The sequence below is a fragment of the Phasianus colchicus genome, chromosome 9 (assembly GCF_987193195.1).
Source record: "Phasianus colchicus chromosome 9, bPhaCol1.hap1.1, whole genome shotgun sequence".
NCBI lineage: Eukaryota > Metazoa > Chordata > Aves > Galliformes > Phasianidae > Phasianus > Phasianus colchicus.
Window position 1 is genome coordinate 7283556 of NC_143444.1, and position 20122 is coordinate 7303677.

The following is a 20122-nucleotide window of genomic DNA, read 5'->3' on the forward strand; positions in this document are numbered from 1 at the left end:
GTCTTTAAACTGGGAGCAGATCTATACCAGAACACACAGCCTCAGTGTGAGTGCCCTAGAGCTCATACCTGGTGCGGAGCTGGATGCCGAATGTTCCAGGGTATCCTGTGTTCCTTCAATGTTCTCCTTGTTCTCTGCCTGTTTCTTCAGTGTTCTTGTCTTGGAGGGAAGCATGGGCAACCGGGGCAGGTAAGGAACAATGGATGAGGAGGAGGCTGTTCTTCCAAGCTCCTCTGCTACCTCTATAAGGAGGAACAGTAAGTGGAATAGTTGGAACAAATCCAGAAGAAAATAAAATATGGATCTCTACAGCAGTCCCAGACCAGCAAGAAGACGTGACTGAGAATTCAAGTAGTTTATAAATTTAGCCTTTTGCAAATTCAGAGGTGCTTAGGGTATACCTTATTTTACAAACAGAAGTCAAACTAACTTACATCTTTGTAAATCCAGCCCAAAATGGTGATAGGATCTGCACAAGTGAGGCTCTGGTATATATCTAGTTCTTTGCTGGGTTAAGGTTGCTCAAGTGCTAAAGTTCACAATGAATGCATTTTCTTCCCTTTCTAAATAAGGTGCCTCTTGTTAGTTGCCTCAAAGCTGTGTTCTTTCTGACTCTTAGACATACGCTGCTTTGAGGCAAAACACTGCACATCTCTATTAGAAATGAAGATTTTACATTTCCTCCTCAGTATCAACACAAGGTAAGTGATTTAAAAACACTAACCAAAAAACCCTCCTGTACAGCCCCAGGTTATTGTTTGTGTAGGTCCCTTGATATGTCTGTTACAGATCCTCCCTGGTAGAATTTCATCTGGTGTGATTTTTCTGTAGTAGGGAAGTGCGTGGATTTTCATACTTGATTTCAGAATTTGAGATGCTGAAACTATTTGTGCTCCTTTGCCTAGTATCACACCTCTCCTAGCTGACCAGATTTGAAAGTTGAGTTGCATAGATTTTCTCCTAAAATAGCTAAGTAGAAAATCCAGATATTGAGGCAGACTTTTTAAGTAAATGCTAATAGAGTAGTATTTCACTACACTAATTTCTGCAATCAGAAACAGAATGTGATATGCATGCATCTTTCTCTCTCCCCTCGCATCGCTCGCTATTCCTGACTCCTTTAGTCTTCCTTTAGGCTTCCTCTAGTAAAGGAGACAATATTCTTTAAACAAACTCTTTGGTATCTTGGTGTTGGAGTTAATTACTGTGCAGTCTGCACTGACGCATCTAAAAAGTTTATTCAGAATTTGTGCCAGGAGTAAGAGCATGTATTTACAGACATATGAATAAGAAGTAGAGGATGAAGCCTTATCACAGCCTCCACAGCAAGCAGATAAGCTTTAAGAGCCTGTGCTTAAGAGACAGCACTCTGTAGGATAAACACTACCACTGCTCAGAAACGAAACAACAGGGGCTCTCACCCTCTGAGATGCTCGAGTCGTGGAACATGGTTTCAAAAGCCTGGTGAGTCTCAGCAAAGGAAGGTCGGTCTGGTGGGTTCCACTTCCAACCTGCAGTGTGAGAAAGCAGAGTAAGTCTGTAACAGGTAGGAGATAATTTGTTATTCTGTCTTTCATTAGTAGATTAAAAATCTGTTATGCAGCATTAGAGAGCTCTTTGTGGCAAATGCTAAGCAGCACACTTGGAGGATGAGTTTGTGCAACCATGTCAGCTGCTTGTCTCCTGCAGAGGTGCTGTGTTTGCTAAGAACTAAATTTCCTTCTTTTTTGGTGATTCCATATTAAGAGTCCTGCTCACAAGTGACTACAATTTGCCACAAAGAGCTACCTAGCTGTAATCAGAGATGACAGTTTTTGAGAGTTCTTGTTCTCTGGAGACCAGACTCACTTTGACCAGGTATGTCTCAGGTGACAGGGACTTTTCCACAACAGCTAACAAAATGGCATTAAGAAGTAAGGACTTAGGAACTGACCACAGATTTCTCCCACCCTTGCCAGGCTTTGTTCCCCAAACTGGAAGAAGATACTCACAGGCCCTCATCAGTTCATAAACCTTTGGAGGGCATCCCTCCGGTTGTTCCATCCGATAGCCCTTTTCCAGCAGATCATACACCTGAGAGAGATCAATGCCTGGGTATGGTGACATCCCATAGGTAGCAATTTCCCATAACAGCACCCCAAAGGCTGCAGAAGGAAGAAAATAAAATTCCTGGTCATAAGACTGCCCACATGGTATGCTGCTCTTACATTTTGGCCTTCGCTGCAGCTAGAGGCAGAACCTCTTTGCTGCAGACTCTTCAGGCCAGCCTAGGTGAAGACATTAACAATTTGTGAAGTTGTGACCTGGCATGTTCCTCCCACGTTTCTGCTCAGGCCAGAGTACACTTTACTCTCCAGGGTGGCAAATTAAAAGCCAGAATGAAACAGAATATAACAGTGAAGTGGAGTTTTCTTACCCCACACATCTGATTTGATGGAAAAGGTGTTATAGGCCAGGCTCTCAGGAGCAGTCCACTTGATTGGGAACTTGGCTCCAGCATGAGCTGTGTAGGTATCTCCAGTCATCAGCCTACTTAAGCCAAAGTCAGCCACCTTCACCACGTGGTTTTCTCCAACTAAGCAGTTCCGTGCTGCCAGGTCCCTGTATAAAGAAGAAAACACACAGGGCATTTAAACACAGTCTTGTGTTTGCAGAGTTTGTCCCTTTCTGCTTCTCAGTGCCATCTTACCCACCTGTGAATGAAGTTCTTCTTCTCCAGGTACTCCATAGCAGAGGATATCTGAGTGGCCATATAGAGCAGCACAACAGCACTCACTTCCTCCCGATTGCATTCCCGTAAATAGTCAAGCAAGTTCCCATATGGCATGTACTCTGTCACGATGTAAAAGGGGGGCTCCAGGGTACACACACCTAGCAGTGAGGAGAAGGCATGTGAATAAAGCTGCTGGTTTTTCCCTAGCCTACCAGTATGCCTGATTTAATTCCCATTTGTTGCAGTCTCTAGCAATGAGGGTTTCTCTGAAAATCCAAGCCTTTCATCTACAAGACCTGCATCAGTGCAGCCCAGCTTAAAGTTCATTGCATCTATTTACACATCCATCCACAGATGATGAGAAACGTGTCTACCAAAGCACCACTTTTCCTATATGTTATGCATAAAGGATGTATATTATACGTTTATATACTATACACTGTTGTTTGGAGGGTTACAGAACGAAACAGGACATATCTTGAACACCCATTATTTACTTTCCTTTCCCTCTTCTCCTAAAGCTAAAGAGTGGCCAACTGGAAGTGGGTACCTGTCAGCAGCAAGACACCCAGGCTGGAATGTCACGACAGAGTAATGTGAAGCACTCCCATGTATGCTAGCTGGGTAAGGGATCAGAGCAGTGGGACCTGCTCCTAAAGCAGCATTCTCACACATTGCTCAGATTACTCCTTGCTACAGTCATTGCAGTTATGTACAAAGTATGTATGAGTGGAGGAGGAAGGCAACGGGATACTCATGTCAAATCTCTGTGAGCTCTCACTGCAGCACTGCTGAATGCGTGCTGATACCATTATCCACATACAGGAGCAAAAATGCATCTCTAATGAGAAATTGTTTTAGTCTGGAAGCAAACAGGGCTGGGTGACCTTCATCTGTGTCCATTTTTTAAATGGGTACAAAATAGATGACATTATTAAAATCCTTCACGTTCTTCACATTTCTCCTTTCATCCTAGGCTTGGCTTGACAGCTTTGCTCCCAAAGGCAGCAAAAGTCCAGATGGAAATAAACACCAGTAAAAGTTTAAAATGTCTCATTAAAAATCTTTGTAGATACTTTTGTAAGGCTGGCTTAACTGAGTAGAAGAGGAATCTGACTTCACTGATAACTGAATCCAGGAGAATGGCTAAAGCCAATGGTACAGTTTAACAGGAGGTTGATACTGCAAGTTTTATACAGTGCCCCAAGAGCAAAGTCATGTCACTAATATGACAATATTTGATGTTTTATTTAGAACTGGTGTCTCAGCTCAACTTTGCTATATTAAGGAGAAAGCAGTCAAAAATACCACCCCATAATCTGACCTGATTCAAAAAACTATATAAATAAACCTGCCACTCTTTTTCAACAAGATGGATTACATTTTGGCAGAAACCTGAATAAGAACAGAAAGATCAAGGTATTTCACTAACCCAGTAACTGCACTAGATTTGGGTGCTTGATTTCCTTCATCACAGCAGCTTCTTTCAAGAACTCTTCCACCTCCATGGTATCTTCCTAGACAAACACAGAAGAGAAGATTTATCTTCACGACCAAGGTCTGCTCAATGCTACACATTCTAGCTGAATGGTATCCTTATCTCTGTTCTGATGTTTTGGCTTTTACTATAGCAAAAATGTCACAACACCCCTGAAAAGCTGGCCTGCAGCACAGCCAAATAACAGATGTACAGCCTCTGGAAAGCATTAGGTTCTACCAACTAGGTATCTACTGTGGCTGAAAAAAGGATGACTCTAAAAGTCACTTAGTTCTGCCTAGCTGTAAAAATTAAATTTGAAATCTCCCTTATTTAGGTGGGGGGGTACCTAAAATGTTAACATCCAACAGCTGTCATGTTGAAACAAATAGAAGGCTCTGAGAGAAATAAAAATAGAGAAGCTGAACTTTTCCAGAAAGATGGGAGAAGTTGTAGAATGTACTTCCAACACCTTTTATTTCTTACAGCTTCCACACCTTTTCTGAGGGAAGGGAAGTAGAAGTGGTAACCATGCCTACAGGCCTGGCTTGGACGTGCAGTTTCTGCAGGAGCCCATTGGACCAAAAGTTGTTTCTAAGCTACCTGCACTGCTGCAAGCTCAACAAGCTATCTTTGTTCTGCAAAGCTACTCTCAAAGCACGGATTTTATACAGATCAGCACGCTCCATTTTCAGATAGTCACATCATCAGGTGGTATAACTAAGGAAGTTACAATTTCCTTCTACTTATCATCAATGCTGATGCAATGATCTGATAACTCACCTTTAATGTTTTCACAGCAACGGTGAGGTTGTATTTCTTCCAGACACCAACATACACCTCGCCGTACTGCCCTCCCCCGAGTTTGTGCTTCATGGTGATGTCAGTCCGCTCCATCTCCCACTTGTCGTGGATGGGGGACACCCCATACACAGTGGGTTTATTGCACTTGGGTGCTGGGTAATGCAGAGTCGTCACCAGTCCATCTGCTACTGTGGAGTGATGGTGCACGAGTTCTGCCAGCGTGCTGAAACGGCTTTCTGCTGTCACGTACACCTGGCAGGAAGGAATCAGGAATCTGCTTAGGTAAAGGCTGCTGAGAGCTTTCAGTTATGCTGGAAAATGGATACAGTAAAAACATTCCAACAGATTTGGAAAAAAAAAACAGAAAACAGTGATAGAACCAGGTGTTAGAGTACTTGTTCTCAGTTGTGTTGAGCAAATGAATGTTCCTCTGTGCAATTTTCACCTGCAGAAGGCATCTAGATTTCTTTTCCCCACAGGGCTGTGCAGAAATCCTTACCTTTCCATCTGAGGTGGTGTTGATCCTGTAGTGGTAAACACGTCCCTCGTACCTGAGCGAGATGGACAGCTGCCCTGGGCTGCTCTCGCTCTCACGAACCAGGAAGCTGCCATTGATGAGGCTGCTCAACAGATACTCTGCTGCGCTGCGTGACACCGGCCCGTGATACCACGAGTGCTTCTCCAGGCTGTTCACTGGTGTGATGTAGTTGCTTGGTACCCAGCCCTGCCCATTCTTCGAACGTACCTCACTCCATTCACCATTCTGGTTGTAACCCAGGACTCGCAACTTCTCACCTACGACCCGAGAGGAAAAAAAGGAAAGTAAGCACAATATGATCTACTGGGTCTCATTAAGAGACATTCACTACCAGCTGACTAAGCCTTGTTTTGTAGCTAAACAATAAAAATCCTGCAGCAGTGACCTAACTAAACTGGTATATGCAAAGTATTTACGAGTAAAGTTTCAGCCAAAACGCTTGACTAACTTACTGCAGTGTAAACAACGAGCTCACAAAGCTTCTTGCAGTCCACATTTTAGACTAGAGATATGTTTTCCTTTTTTCTTGGAAGAATGAGGTTTGTCTCCATCCTGAAACCTTAAGTGGCATTTGGTTTTTTAACAATTGGGCAGATGGGCATATTCTGATATACTTACTAAACAGAAATTCTTCTGTGACATTCTTAATTCTTGATTTGGCTGCAGCTCAAAGCTCCTGAATTCAGTTATCACCGATAATGTAAAGGTTCTCCTCTGCCTCACAGAGATGCCTCACAGCCAGGGAGCTGGGGAGCCTGGATGTACTTGGTTTAGATCCTTGGCCAGTTAATCCAAGGTGTACCAGTACTAGAACTGCCCAGCAGGTGTCTCTCCAACACAGGAGAGAGAGATCATAGGCTTGTAATCCTTGGTTCGAGAACAATTTCTAACTGCACTCACTCTTTCCAATGGAACAACAGCAGAAGCGTTCAGGGTTCTATTTTCTCTTGCTAAGCATACGGCCTGCGGCTGCTCTGCAACTCAGATCCTCACCTTTGGTGATACTGAGTGTGTTGTCACCGCTTGCTACAAAGTCGTAAAGTGCAACAAAGAGGTTGGGATCGCTCTCAGTGGCTCCCAGCAGGTTCTCCTTGGAGCTCCACCTAATGGCTTCGTTCAGTGCCTGGGGTTCAACATCGCAACCATAGGGGCGGTGCAGGGCCTCTGAAGGAAGAGCAGAAGAGGAAATTACAGCTGTAAGTAAATCAAAGCCCGGCAAGCAGCAGAGCAGAGCTCCCACTGCACAGTATGTGGAAGAAATAAAAAATGCCCTTTTGATGTGAAGTAATGAACTTTTACAGTTTGCAGTGTTACATTTTCAATCTTTGTTTCCGTGGCTGAGATAAGTGGCTTGGATTTGAAAGCAATGTTAGGAGTAGAGGTAAACCAGACTGAATTATGACAAATAATACGCAACCGTAACTGAGTCAGTAGGAATGGTAGTGATTTGTGACACATTTCAAGACTATGCAAATAATAAAGTGGAAAGCTGACAAGGATAGAAAGTAATAAGGATAACACGAGGTATTTAGGAGCAGTGCTCCTGAACACAGGGCAATTCTGTCTTACTGCTTCAGATGATGCATACTTGCTAGTACAAGGAAGTGGGAGGAAAAATCAGTCTTGAAATGGTTTTTATAGAAAAAGGGTTTTCTAATCCACATTGAAGTTCCCCCAGGAACAAGCAGCTGGCTGCATTTCAGTATGAAGACACAAGAAAGACTTACACGTGGGGCAAAAATATATGCAAGTGTAATGATGTAAGTAATGCTTCCGAAGGCACAACTGAGAGCTGTTCCTGCACCACCACGTGTTCCCAATGCCCCTCATTGAATCTGCTCATGAAACCATCCCATAAGCAGACCTGGCCTGTTCCTGAGGGCCTGAGAAGTCAGGTACAGGATGTATTGAAGCAGACTGCTGCAGGAGAATCCACCCCACCAGGCTCCCACACATTCTCATGAGACTTACATACGTGAGCAAGAGCCAGTCTACATGGCACATGGAGAGAACAAAGAGCTCGAGAGCAACGCAGATGGGAGAGTTGGGAAGTCAGAGAGACAGAACAGGAAGAGGCCTATGCCAAGTAACAGGCAAACACGTGTCGAATCTGTGCCACGTGAGGAGCTCAAGCCTGGAAAACTTCAGTGTAGGGGGTTTCCCAGAATCCATGTTCGATTGTTTTTAAGCCTTATTATACATAGATGGGAAAGGAAATGACTGAGGTTTGTTAGTTTGTTCCCAAACACGTGGCTAAGTGGCTTTTGCCTGCATTTCTGGTAATCACACTGCTCAAATAACTTGCTTCCCAGCCATGACAAAGTGCCACTCTATCAAGGTTCTCCTAGCAAGAGCAGAAGTGACAGAGCCACAGCTACCGAAGTATGGCTTCGTTTTCTGCAGATGCAGTATTTCTGTATTTCTTGTTCTTAACTATCACCTGCAATTACCAACATCCCAGCCTGTCAGATAAAGAGTAATAATGCTGTGCTGTCAGCACAGGCTGCTGCTTTTTAGGGCTGGGTTTGTGCACATGCATGTGCAGTTATTATGCATCAGGAACAGCTTAAGTGGCAACAGAAAAGGACAGTGGTTCCTAAAGTGGTTCCTAAATCCAGCTCTCTTTGTAGAGCACAAATAGATGGTTAATTAAATAACACATTCTTCATACTCCAACAAGGCCTTGTGTTAGAAAAGCAGGAGGGGGTTTGGTGTCTTGAGCAAAGCAGCTCACCAAGTGTGCTGCACAGAGAACCTGAGTAGTGCTTCCCTGCTGGCTACAAGCAGCAAATACAAAAGCAGGCAGCTTCCAAAAACCATCCTGACTTTTCTGCTCTGAAATACCTTAATGGTGTTTAAGTTCTTCCTTTCAATTGTTCAGCTGCTGAAACAGCAAAAGCTTCAAACAAAAACACATACGCTTGTTTTATTTCACAACCAATGTATGACTTACAATTCCAAGCTAGCCCAACTCATATACCAGGCATCCAATCCCTAATAACCTACGGTGCTCAGTGCAGCGTGGGATCCATGCCATCCCATGTGCAAGGATAAGCAAGCTGAGTTCAATACGGTAATCACAAAGAGCTCGGTAAGGAAACTGAGATAGCCAAATGACACCACAAAGGACACGCCTCACACTGAACAGGCTGTGAGCTCTGGTCACACCAAGGGCAAGGAAGTGAACTGGGAAGTTCTCTTTGACATCAACTCAAAGCCTAACCATAAATCATATGTGATCGCTTTCATTTCCTACACAGTTGAGAACTTACATCATCATTTATTCTACAAGGAAGGTTATGCTTCAGCCACCTCCTTCCTCTGCTTTATTCCCACAGTACACTTTGCTTCCCTCCGGACACGAATGCTTTCCTATTCAGTCACCACCACCAAGAGACATTTTGCCTCCCACCCTGTGCCACTGAGGCTACAATTACGGATCTCTTCAGTTCAAGAGCAGAATGAGAGCCCAGCATACACCTCATCTCCCATAGCAGAACCGATCAGGCGCTGATGGTCTGTGTTTCTGAACCACTAACGCTTGTAGAAACAAAGCATTTTGATAATCCCGAATAAAAGCAGGCAATCTCAGTCCTGCTCCCACACAAGACAAAGAGCTGAGAGGTTCCACACCCTCCTTTAAGCCAGGGCAGTACAGGAACAGGAGGGCACACTGCAATCTCCCTAAGCATCCTACCTGTGAAGCTCGACCCAGCAGGCTCAGAGGCATCGTTGCCAAGGCAGCAGAGCAGCTTGTTCTCTTTGCCATAGCTGCTGGGCTGGAACAGGACCGTGCCCACAATCATGCCTGCTGCACAGCAAGCAGAAGGCCAACTAACTGCCACGAGAAGTGCTGGGCTGCCTCCACGTGCAGATCGTACTGGCAGCCAATGGAAAAGCAAGCGCAGCCTACGGGGTGGAGGAGTGAGGGAGCTGTGGTTATTTGGTTAGGAAGGGTGGAGCTTCCCAGGGAGCTCTGAACAAACCAGGGATGCGGAGGCTGGACTGCGGGGGGAAGCAATTTTGACATGAGCTGTAGAGCTGTGTTGCTCTGAGTCAGGCAGCAAAGCGTTGGGAAGAAAACAAACCGTTTCCTTGGAGAAATTCCTTTGTGCAAACTGCCAAACAGATCCTTCGTGAAGGAGACTGCCCAGATTGATTCATTTTTCCACTCCACATCCATGCCAGTGCACGAGCACCATTCACATGAACTAAGCAGAAGTGATGCGAGTCAAAATATTAACAGATGAATGAGCATTGAAAGAGAAAATGCTGCTGAACATTTCAGAGAGGAACAGCAAGCAGAGGCAGCACAGCACAACACGCCCAGTCTGAGCTGCGTAGCTGCTCACCCAGTAAGGTTCAGGTCAGCTCTCTGAAAGGACACCATCAAATTACCTGTCACAAACATGAGATCTATTTGGGGGAGTCCTCAGGAGCCCCAGTTCTCTAGCAGCCTCTAGGGCTGGTAGCAGAACAGACTTCTAATGCAGAGGAGGAAGGGTTAAAACACAAGCAATCACCTGTGGCAGTCCCACAGCTGGGATGCTGGTGGGCCTGCAGAAGGGCATAAAAGGCAGCAGGGGAAGGGCAGCAAGTGCTCTGGCTTTTTGTAGAGGGGTAGAAGCTGTTACAGCTCACCAGCCAAGAGCAGCATTTCTACAGCCACGAGCTCTGTGAGGAAGGCAGCAGCTTCGTGTGATGAGGGCACAGCTCAGACTGAAGGTAAGAAATGAGCAGTTGGGCTTGTTAGAAGTGTTTGTGTTTTGTAAGGCTGTAGGTGTGGAGTCACTACAGAACAGGTGTAGGCTGGATGCAGGCTGTGCAAAGAGTTACTTCTCCCTGTGTGAGCTGTACTGTGAGTTTTTCCCCTCTCCACTATCACTAATGAAGTGGAAATTGAAACCAGACAGAATATATTAGAACGCCTACATACAGTTGGCCTCCAAAAGTTCTTCTGACAGCTGAGATGCATCCTTTCCTTCTCCTCCAAAACAAAGCTCTGTGAATCCTGCTGCATGCTACCCAGCAGCTGGAGGTTGAGATGCTTTTACCTCTGAACCCCCAGGCTATCTTTTTCCTGTTTGTTCTTCCTCTTGCAGTTTGTCTTCTCTCTCTTGTGTGCTCTGAATGTTCTTAATTACGCTGGCATTTGAAATATTGCATTTATTAATACACAAAGAATAACAATGTGAGAGAAATGCAGAGCAAATAATTGCAGCAAATAAGCTTTTCAGGTGGGTCTGAAATGGTGTAGGGAAGTGAAAAGCTACATATTAATTTGTTGCTCAATTAGTATCAGCTGCAGTAGTTTAACAAACAAAATAGTTATTAGCCTGCTTGTTACAATACAACAGATGTGTAAGTGGTATCTCTGGAGCAAGGAAGGATTAGAAGATAATGAATCTGGGTTACAAATGCAGCATGGAAGCACAGGCACTGAGTGTGCTGTCTGTAGCCTCTCTGAGCTGTGATGGCCAGCAGGTCTGTAGGTGAGCTTGGGGCAGCCAGCACTGGTGTGGGCAGGGCACCAGTGACCCTGCACAGTGGGGAGGTTTGTAAAGGCCTGGCATGTGCAGCCAGGCAGAATGAAACCAGACTTCTTCTGAACATCAGGATAAGCATCATTTCTTTCAAACTGATTGCTGGATAGTTATTCTACTGTGTAGACCATCGCTTTGACATCTGCATCCACAGCAAACATCCTGTTCCTATTCCCTTCACACTAAGTGCACAATGTAAGACATGAATTCTGGTACACTCAACTTGTTTGACCGAAGCAGCAGCCTTTCAGGCAGAGCAGCTCTTCTCAGCTCCTCGGGCTATTCCCTGCTGTGCCCTTCAAAGCTGTTTCCTGAGCATGGTTAACCTTCCTCTACCACTTAAATCCTCCTTTCTGAGGTACTGCTTTTAATGTAAGGAAATCTTGCTGACTGCACTACTTTGAAATAAGTAGTATGAGCAGCTTCTAAAACTTGCTACATCTGGAAGATTCGGGCTGTCGATGTCTCCTAATCAAACAAAAGAAGTGCAAATAGCAAATGCAGCTCTGAGGGGTTTGGTGCTGCTGGCAGCAGGCCAACATGACTTCTTTGTAGGAAGGAAGAGAGGCCAAGAGCTACAGGACAGCGTCACTTTGACACTAGCTTTTAATACCAAGAAGCACAGTGTGGGTGTTCTGGGTTTCCTTTCTTTGTTTTATGAACACAAGGCCACCAAGATCCCCATGTGCATCCACATCTTTCACTTTATTTCTACTTGGGGTTTTCAAACCAAGTATCAATCCATGCTACTACTTTACCCAGCCTCACTTCATACTCTTGCTGCTAAGACTAACAGAGTAACAAAGTGTAGGCATTAATGGGCCTGGACCACAGGAACTGGACTGTCAAGTCACGAATGGTTCCTGGTATAACTGCCATTTTCCACTGCATCCTCCAAACACACATCACTTCGTGTGCTAGGCTTCAGGAGCTTCAACCTGCTTTAGTGGGAGGTCTTCTGCATTAATGAAGATGAGGACACAAAATTGATAACAGCAGCAAGAGGGTTTCCTATTTTGCTGACAGGTTTGGAACACTATCAAACCCTACAGTAGCTTTGTTTCTGAAACCAACTCTGAGCACTTCCTACTAACCAAAAGTACTCCATCCATCCTAAGAAGCAAACCAATGCTTGCCAGGCCGAGCAGCTGCTGTCTAATAACTCAGTAGCACAGAAGCAGGCCTATGAACTTTCTACCCTAGCAACAGACTTGAGGCCTTACCTCGATGGACCACCCAGTCTTTCTGCTGATGTGTGCAGCCATGAAAAACATCAGCTTAAAATGATTGGGACAGCCCATGTATGGCCCTGGTAAGATACAGGAGACCAAAACTAACTGCTGTTCCTAGGTGTTCTTCTCCTGCAAGCAAGCAGGCTCTTAATAATGTGGTTTGTTTGCGCTGAGCACAGATCCATAATTAGTCTCTGGGCCTCCCACAGCCCTGTGAGGTTTAAGTACCATAAACAACCCACTGCATAATGCCAAGAAATACAGCTCCAAGCCAGGCACTTGGGATGGGCAAGAAATAGGTTTCTATTTATGGTCTCAGGCTGGGAGAGACAGAATGTGGGAGGAGGCATCAGAGTCAGTGACAACATTGCATCATGAGGAGTCCTCATCATAAAAACACGTTGCAAGCCAAGTTGGCGTGCCTTCTTCCCTCAGGTATCAGAATGCATCTGACACAGGAAAAGGTTAACAACTGATGTCTGGTACTGGACAGTGAAATACATGGGGAGCCCAAAAGCTCTCCACACAGCTCACCTTTTAAGAACAGATTTATTTTAAACGTGGTAAAGAGCTGGATGAGATGTTCTCCTGCGTTCATTTCGTGGTGAAAGCAGTGGGTAGTGGCACAGAAGATGTTTTTGAGCTGGTTTGAGGTGGAAGGCCAAACGAAGGCGATACCTGGTATTGCTGTATTTTTACTGGTGGAAGGAGAGACTGACAGATCGATCTCAGTGGTGTCCACCAGCACATTTCCTTGCTGCCAGTAACTCTTACAGCACACCACTGCTCTCAGTATCACCCACTGCAGAACTTTCCTACTTGCAGCTTCTTCCTGGTAAAGAAACATCGCTCTGATACAGAATTTGGAATGAATCAAGCTTAAGCATCCAAGTATTAATCTGAGAATCTTGGACCATTCCTTGCTGAATGTGAGATGCACAGATTTTTTCATAGCTCATCGGCTGTGCAGGCATAATGGACTGAACCTCCTGTGAAGCATCTGGTAGCAGCAATGTTTCAAGAGTTTCGAAGCAGATTAAGTATCAACCACCTTCAGCAGAAACACTTGATGGACTGCCTGCTCATTACCTCTGATTTCTTGTCCTCACTGAACTCTGGCAGGAAAATGACTCTGGGATATACACAGCTAACAGATGATGCAGATTTCTATATGCACTTGAAAGCACTTTGAGGTGAGGAACTAATTTGAACACAAGTGAGCTGGACCTAACAATGATTAAAAAAAGCACAGCAGGTGTTTCTTGTCATGGGCATCAAGAGTGGTCAGGGACAACACTATTCACCAGTCTGACACATGCCTCCATGTGAGGAAGCCAAATCTAACACACAATAGAACAAGAATAATTTTCTCCTATGGGAGAAAGAAGTTGTAATGCAATTAAAAGTGATATACAACAACAGATTTTAAATGAAAAACTACACCTGTAACCTCCTTACAGAATCCTGAACATCTTATCAAAAATGTCTATTAGCTAATTACAAAGGACTGGTTCAGCTCATTTGAAGCTACCTAGCTTTGCAATGCTAGTATTCACAAAGAAGCAGAGAGACCACCAGCTTTAGGTGCTGTATATTACATACCTCCTTCCATTGAGTACAGAGGTGATGATGGTCCAATTTTTGTTCCTCTGAATCCTGCCTACAGTAGACTATGACTTACTCCCACAAGAGCAGTTTTAGGAAAGGAGTGCTATGGAGGGACACCAGCAAAGATAACTGGGAAACCACACACATGTAGATCAAAAGAGTGCTTAACATTCTTCCTCAGCTGTGGTGAGTTCCAGTAAAACTCCACTATAAAGAGTAAGGATTAGGTCACCCAGCCCTACAGGAAAGGTGGGCTGGCCAAAAGTTATGACAGCTTACAGCAGTCATCTAGGTTTATTCAAGCAGTACTTTGGGGGAGAAATAGCTTAAAGTGAATTACGCTTCCATGGAATTTCTGAGGAGTCATTAATTCTGGCCAGATCAAAGCTGAGATATTATCTACTTCTACGCAAACCAAACGGATGCTATTTACTCACCCAGTCTTAGACAAGCATTTGAAGTTAGAGTTGTTCTACAGAAAGGCTACTTGAAAAACCCTAAGCAAGCCAGAAATACCCACACTGACCTAGCCTAGCTGCTGAGAGTTTCATTCTGCAGATGTAAAGCAGCAACTGATCAGCCCTTGCAGTTAACATGACATAAATGTCCAAGCTGTTTTCCAAGTGACATAATGACTTCCAATAAGAAGCACTACAGTGCTAGGATCTCTCCTTAGACTCAGCACCTGGAACAATGACCGCATTGTTCTACTTCTCAGCCAGCTTTTTTGAGGTTTATTTTTAGCTTTTCCAGTTACAGGGAAAACTTGGAAGGAGAGGGTAGAGTCTAACTTACTGACCTGCAATTTCAGGAGTCAAAGAAACATCAATCTGATGGCATCAATCTGAGCCATGGCAGGACTTGAGCCCAAGTGGCCGTTTTGGCAAGCATCTTTTGGCAGCTGGCACTACTTACCTTCTGGAAGATGTTCGGAGGGTGGAGCTCCCCAGGTGAGCTGATAGAGCTTCAATTTCCAGTACATGAGTTTAATTCTTTAACACAATCCTGGAATGCTTGTTAGCACAGATGCGACTGCTCAGTTCCATCCACCCACAGTGAATATGCAGCAACTGCCAAAGCTACACAGTGCTTCTGGTTTAATCAAAGTTCTCGAGCTAAAAATAAATCACAGAGCTGTCAGCCTCAATTGCCAGCCACTGACAGAGATGCTGCTCAAGCAATTGTCCACAGCCATTTTCTTCCCTTGAACAAAGAAGAGTTTCTCTTTTAAAAATATTTACTATATATTTAACTCAATACTTATGATCTCGCTTCCATGAAATACATACACTTCAGAAAATAAGCCAGTGCTTCCTTTTATCCAAGAGAAACCTGTCCTGAGCAGGGATGAGTGCTCAAAATGGCATGCTGTCCTGACTGCAGCACCAGGGAGAGCCCTTCACGTGGAGCTGAGCCCCGGCTGAGGGACTCTGAGCTGCCCTGCTCCTCCTCAGCCCCGACCCACTGCTGTGTGGGGCAATGTGAGGAAGCACGGGTGAAGTCAGAGAAACGTGTCCATCAAACTAAACTTAGTTACTGGCTGCTATTTCACTTCCCCTTGGCTAAAGCCAGACACTTGTAATTGGCTCTGCTGAGCAGACAAGGGACTCCATTCAGCAGCGCCGCTCCCAACAGCTGCCAAATAACTGGGGTAACACAAACCCCACAGTTCCTACTCGGGGCAGACAGCTTGTCAGTTTCAGGCTGCGCCATGCATTTGTTTTTTAAGATCTCCTAACAGTGGTGGTTAGCCCTCGTGTGTCCAGACCTAGTGTTTAAAGCAAGAATACACTCACTGAAATTACACTTTCTGAAGAGTCGTCCTGGAATTCAGCAGAATTAATACAGCTTTGAAGAAAAAGAGCCCTTCGAAGACAGGAAGACTGAACAAGTCCAACATTCATAATCTAAAAGCAATCAAAGCTACAAGTCTGAACTGCAGGTATATTGATAAAAGAGACGGCTTCCTTATGAAGAAGAGTAACTGCAAATGAGTAAATATCGTGACTAAGTATGACTACAGGTTTATAATGGATAATTGTTGCCACAATACATCCTTATTACAGCTCACAGATCCATTTCTCCTGCTGTTGTACACAGCTCAGAGCTCAGTACCCCACCTGCAGAGTGGGAGTCATTGTCCTGTGCAGCAACATCCACGCTTACGCTGAATGTTCTATCATTTCTTCAACCTGCAGTCTTTCAACTGGCTTTTCTCTGTTGCTTTTAACAATTTAATATTATCAGCAACTTTGCTATCTTGCTTGCTTTTGACTTCTTCCTCTTCACATCATTTGTCAGTCTGATAGTAGCTTTTAAATGAAAAGAACAGCTCAGGTAAGGAAAAGTTAGGAACAAAAAAGGCTATTTACCCAGCTCTCCAGTAGCTGCATTCCTCACTCTTGTTCCTACAACAAAAACATGAATGCATTCCAACAGGACATATAGCCACTGCTTAGTATGCTGTATGACTGGGTTTGGTTACCAAATACTGCTATCTTGTGGTGAGAGGCATAAGATGATGTTATAAGGGAAAACGCTGAGCTGAAAGAGCAGTTAAAAAGTGCAGAGTTGCATCTAGGAAGAATACAGCAGATAATGGGAGACCTGAACGTGCCTGGATGCAGGCAAAGCAGGGCCAGCCTGCAGGTATTTTTTAACCAGTTTGACTTTAGAGCAGTAAAGAAAAGCAACAACTCTGTGCTGACGCAGTTAGAGGAGACCCAGGGGTAGTTCTTTAAGGAGCCTTCCTCCCACTTAACACTGGCACTGCTGTCTGAGGCTTCTCTCCTACGGCCTGCACTCCTGGTGGCACAGCAGCACACAGCACCGCTCACTGTGCTGTCAGCGTTCCTACCTGGGAGCCATCCTGCCCACTCTTACTGCTCTGGCCTTTGGGTGACACTTCTCCGAGTGCTTCATTTACTCTGTGTACTATATATATTCTGAGGGAGGAAGGAAGAAGGAAAGGGATGGGATTTCCTGGTGGGAGGTCAGCACTGCTGCTGGCTCAGCATCCCATTTGCTCTGGCTGTGCAGAGCAGTGGTTACCCCTACCCAGCACCCACCCACGACTAAACCCGAGGCAGAAAACAAGACCTCTGCCTACAGAATTCGGCTGTGTTCTGTTTCACAGCAAGGTCTCTGCCAGCTGTGCCTCACAGCTTTGAGGAGGATACGTGTAACTGCTGCTTCAATTAGGAGTTGTTTTAGGAGATGGAAATTTTGAATTGAGATTGAGACCAAGGAGCAGCCGTGCCATCCAGAAGGGATCCTCACCCAGTGCCCCCACACCTCCTGCTGCCAGAGCCCAAGATTCCTTCAGCATCTTAAATTGAATTATTGACAAATTTGACAGAGTTCCACCTCATTCCTTCTTCCTCCCACTCCACAGAAAAGCATTCCCAGTTGTTGCTGGCCCATGTAGGTTGTCAGGACAGCTGACTGCTTGGGTTACACAGGGCTGCATTGTATCCCTTCAAGAACCAGGCACCCTAAGTGCTTCCTCTGGGATCAGGGCTCAAGACTGGGCTGACAGCAGCACACCAGGTGCTGTCTTGAAATCCGAAATTCCAAACAACAGGCAGTGCTGCAACTGCTCCTCTCAAAATCGCTCTCCCTCTTGAGCCTCTTCAAAGCAAACCTACTGCAGATCTGACATCCGAGTAACTAAAGGCAGAGCAAACCTCTAAACTCAGCTGCCTGATGTTGCTTCTGAAAATGGAGAAACAGAACAGTCTCTTCTTTCTGCCTGTACCTGCCTCTCACCTGCTGCACCACGCAGGCTTCAAATAGGCCTTTCAGCTCAGGAAGACTTCATGGAATCAGAAGCTGATAAACATTTGAAAGTTATCTGAAGGGTCTTTAGAATTAATGGCGTGTTTCCTGTCCATCAACATCACTGCCAGAAACAGCCTTCCCATTGCTTTCATGCTGCTGTAAGCACTTAAAGCTACGTGACTGCGCTGCACGAGGTGCTTAGAAGTACCACTTTCCTGATAGATCACAGAATTGAAGCCAAGACCTCAGAAATAGTTAGGGAAGATAGGCAAGGAATGATATTTACGTGAACATATTGCTTTGACATCTTAACCTCTTACTATCTAAAACAAAACTGCACAAGCATAAAAAGTTGCATTTGAATGAAGCCTGCATAGTCAGCCTCTGCAGAGACTGAAGCAGGGGCTGGAATTCTGAATCCCAGCAGCAGTCAGCAGATGGGAGCTCCTCCACCCAAGGATGCTGAAGCTCCTGCAGGAAGGATCAGCAGAGATTCTGGGGCAATGGCCCCTGAAGGTTATGCTTCCATTAAGAACACAGACCCAAAACAGGGAAACACCCATAAAGACCAAATACAGCACCCACAGCACACAAATCCAGCAATGAAATACGGAGATTAGAGCCCCACGAACACCCACCAGAGACCTGCATGGAGTCTGCCACTTTTTCCTGCTAGCAAGACCATTAATTTAAACACGTAGGGTCACACCTCAGCTTCTGAAGCTGGAAAAACTGATTAATGGCAAACATCAAATTGCTAATATCAAATACATCAAGCAGTGGGCCCTCAAAAGGGCTGAGTAATCCAGGCTGGTACGTCCATTCATTAGTCACGTCCAGCGTGACTGTTCAAACTTCTCCATTGAGAATTTGGTCTCATTAAAATGCAGCTGAATATCAGCAGTGTAAGAAGTAAGTTTCTAATTACTGGAGAAACTAACAGATTTGTTCACGCAACTGACATCTTTCTGAGAGACAAACTGGTCAAATAATCAACCCACTTGTTTATCCACCTTCACGTTCACACCTAATTCCTCTTGAAGGAAAAAATCCAAGTCTTTTTTTCTTCAAAAATTCTTAAAGCAACTTCCAAAAATTCTATACAGTGAGTACTGCAGAGAGCTTGTTTATAACGGACTTCATACTGCTGGCATTGCTACTGCTGGCCCCAGTAAGGTGAAATTACACTCACAATAGATGTACACTTCAAGAGCAGGAATGAAACTGACTCACCCAACTAAAATATAGAGGTTTAATGATGTTACTTCTGAAGACAGGGCAGGGCTTCCTGCGTAATGACAGGTACAACATAATCATGGAGAAACCAACAGTGCTGGCTTTGTTTTTAATACGTGAAGGTGGCTGCTATCATCTAAACCCATGAAGTGCAGGTCATCCCTTCAGACTGGGGAGGCACAATGCTCAGCTCTGGGTGTGGAGCTCTCAGCCCACTGCTGATGGGCACTTTGCTCTTATGGAAGCAGGGCAGCAGTAAGGATGGCAGGCAACGCAGGGAAAAGTCAGTGCGTGAGAGGAAGGTGCAACTTGGGCAGAGAAAAAGAGGAAGGGGAACTAAAGCCACAGTGGTTTCTATGGGCAATATTTCTGTTTAGTCACACCGCCACAAGAGGTTAGCATTATCCTGACCACTTGAACGGGGCTCTGTAGCCCTTAAGACCAGCAGTAGGGACTTAGGAAAAACTTTGAGAAACTGAGCCCTCTGCAGCTGTTGGGATTCATCTCGTGTTGAGATCCATCTGTGCAAGGGAAAGTCTAAAGCTAAAACCAAAGTCCCTTGCTAACCACTACTTGCCAGAAGCTTCAGCATATACCTAATGAGTGATGCCTTCAATACAAAGCATACAAGACTTTAAAAACAGCTGGTGTGCAACACTACTCATGTTCCCTCCATAAACTCTCCTACGCTTCCTCATACTGATGAAGTAGGATTACAGCAAGTTAACTTCTAGCATCAAAAAAGAGAAGCAAATCCATCACAGGGTGAAGCACAACACAAAGCCTCTATAGTTGGGCTTGGAAAGAAAGCTGGACCTGTGGAAAGCACACAGTGTGAGTGTGTAGCATAGACTTCAAAGTGTCAGCAGTTCTGCCAGAGCTCTGCAGCACAAACCATCCTGTCTGCTCTGCCTTGTGCCTTATCTCTACAATGAAACACTGCCCTCCTTTTATAAATTTACTTAACCTATCAATGGGAAAAATAGATTAAGTAGCTAAGTACTAAAGAAAACAGCTTTTCTTAAATGCAGGGATTGTTACTTATTTCAATATCCATTCTTTCGGTTGGTTATCTTCATGGGGAGGAAAAAACATTTCCTTCAATTCCTGCATGCCTGTATTCCTGGTTCTAGAGCTGGCATCCTTCATCTGTCCATCAAGGCAGGGAACAAGGGAACAGACTGCTCCACT

General features: G+C 44.8%; 1 protein-coding gene across 3 annotated transcripts in view; it reads right to left on the bottom strand.

Moving 5' to 3' along the window:
- Positions 1-20122, bottom strand: part of ABL2 (ABL proto-oncogene 2, non-receptor tyrosine kinase) — a 35631-nt gene that overhangs the window by 5426 nt on the left and 10083 nt on the right. The window contains exons 1-10 of one of the 3 annotated variants that reach the window (XM_090145996.1): positions 14831-15112; positions 6526-6696; positions 5494-5789; positions 4974-5246; positions 4146-4230; positions 2694-2871; positions 2417-2601; positions 1992-2144; positions 1422-1511; positions 69-242 (exon numbers count right to left, since the gene is read on the bottom strand). In XM_090145996.1, coding sequence (XP_090002122.1) covers positions 69-242; positions 1422-1511; positions 1992-2144; positions 2417-2601; positions 2694-2871; positions 4146-4230; positions 4974-5246; positions 5494-5789; positions 6526-6696; positions 14831-14897 — 1672 coding nt within the window. In that variant the 5' untranslated portion in view covers positions 14898-15112. Of the gene's footprint in view, positions 1-68; positions 243-1421; positions 1512-1991; positions 2145-2416; positions 2602-2693; positions 2872-4145; positions 4231-4973; positions 5247-5493; positions 5790-6525; positions 6697-9229; positions 12566-14830; positions 15113-20122 lie in introns of those variants that run through there. The other 2 variants (XM_031595589.2, XM_031595588.2) reach the window with 2 other exon arrangements.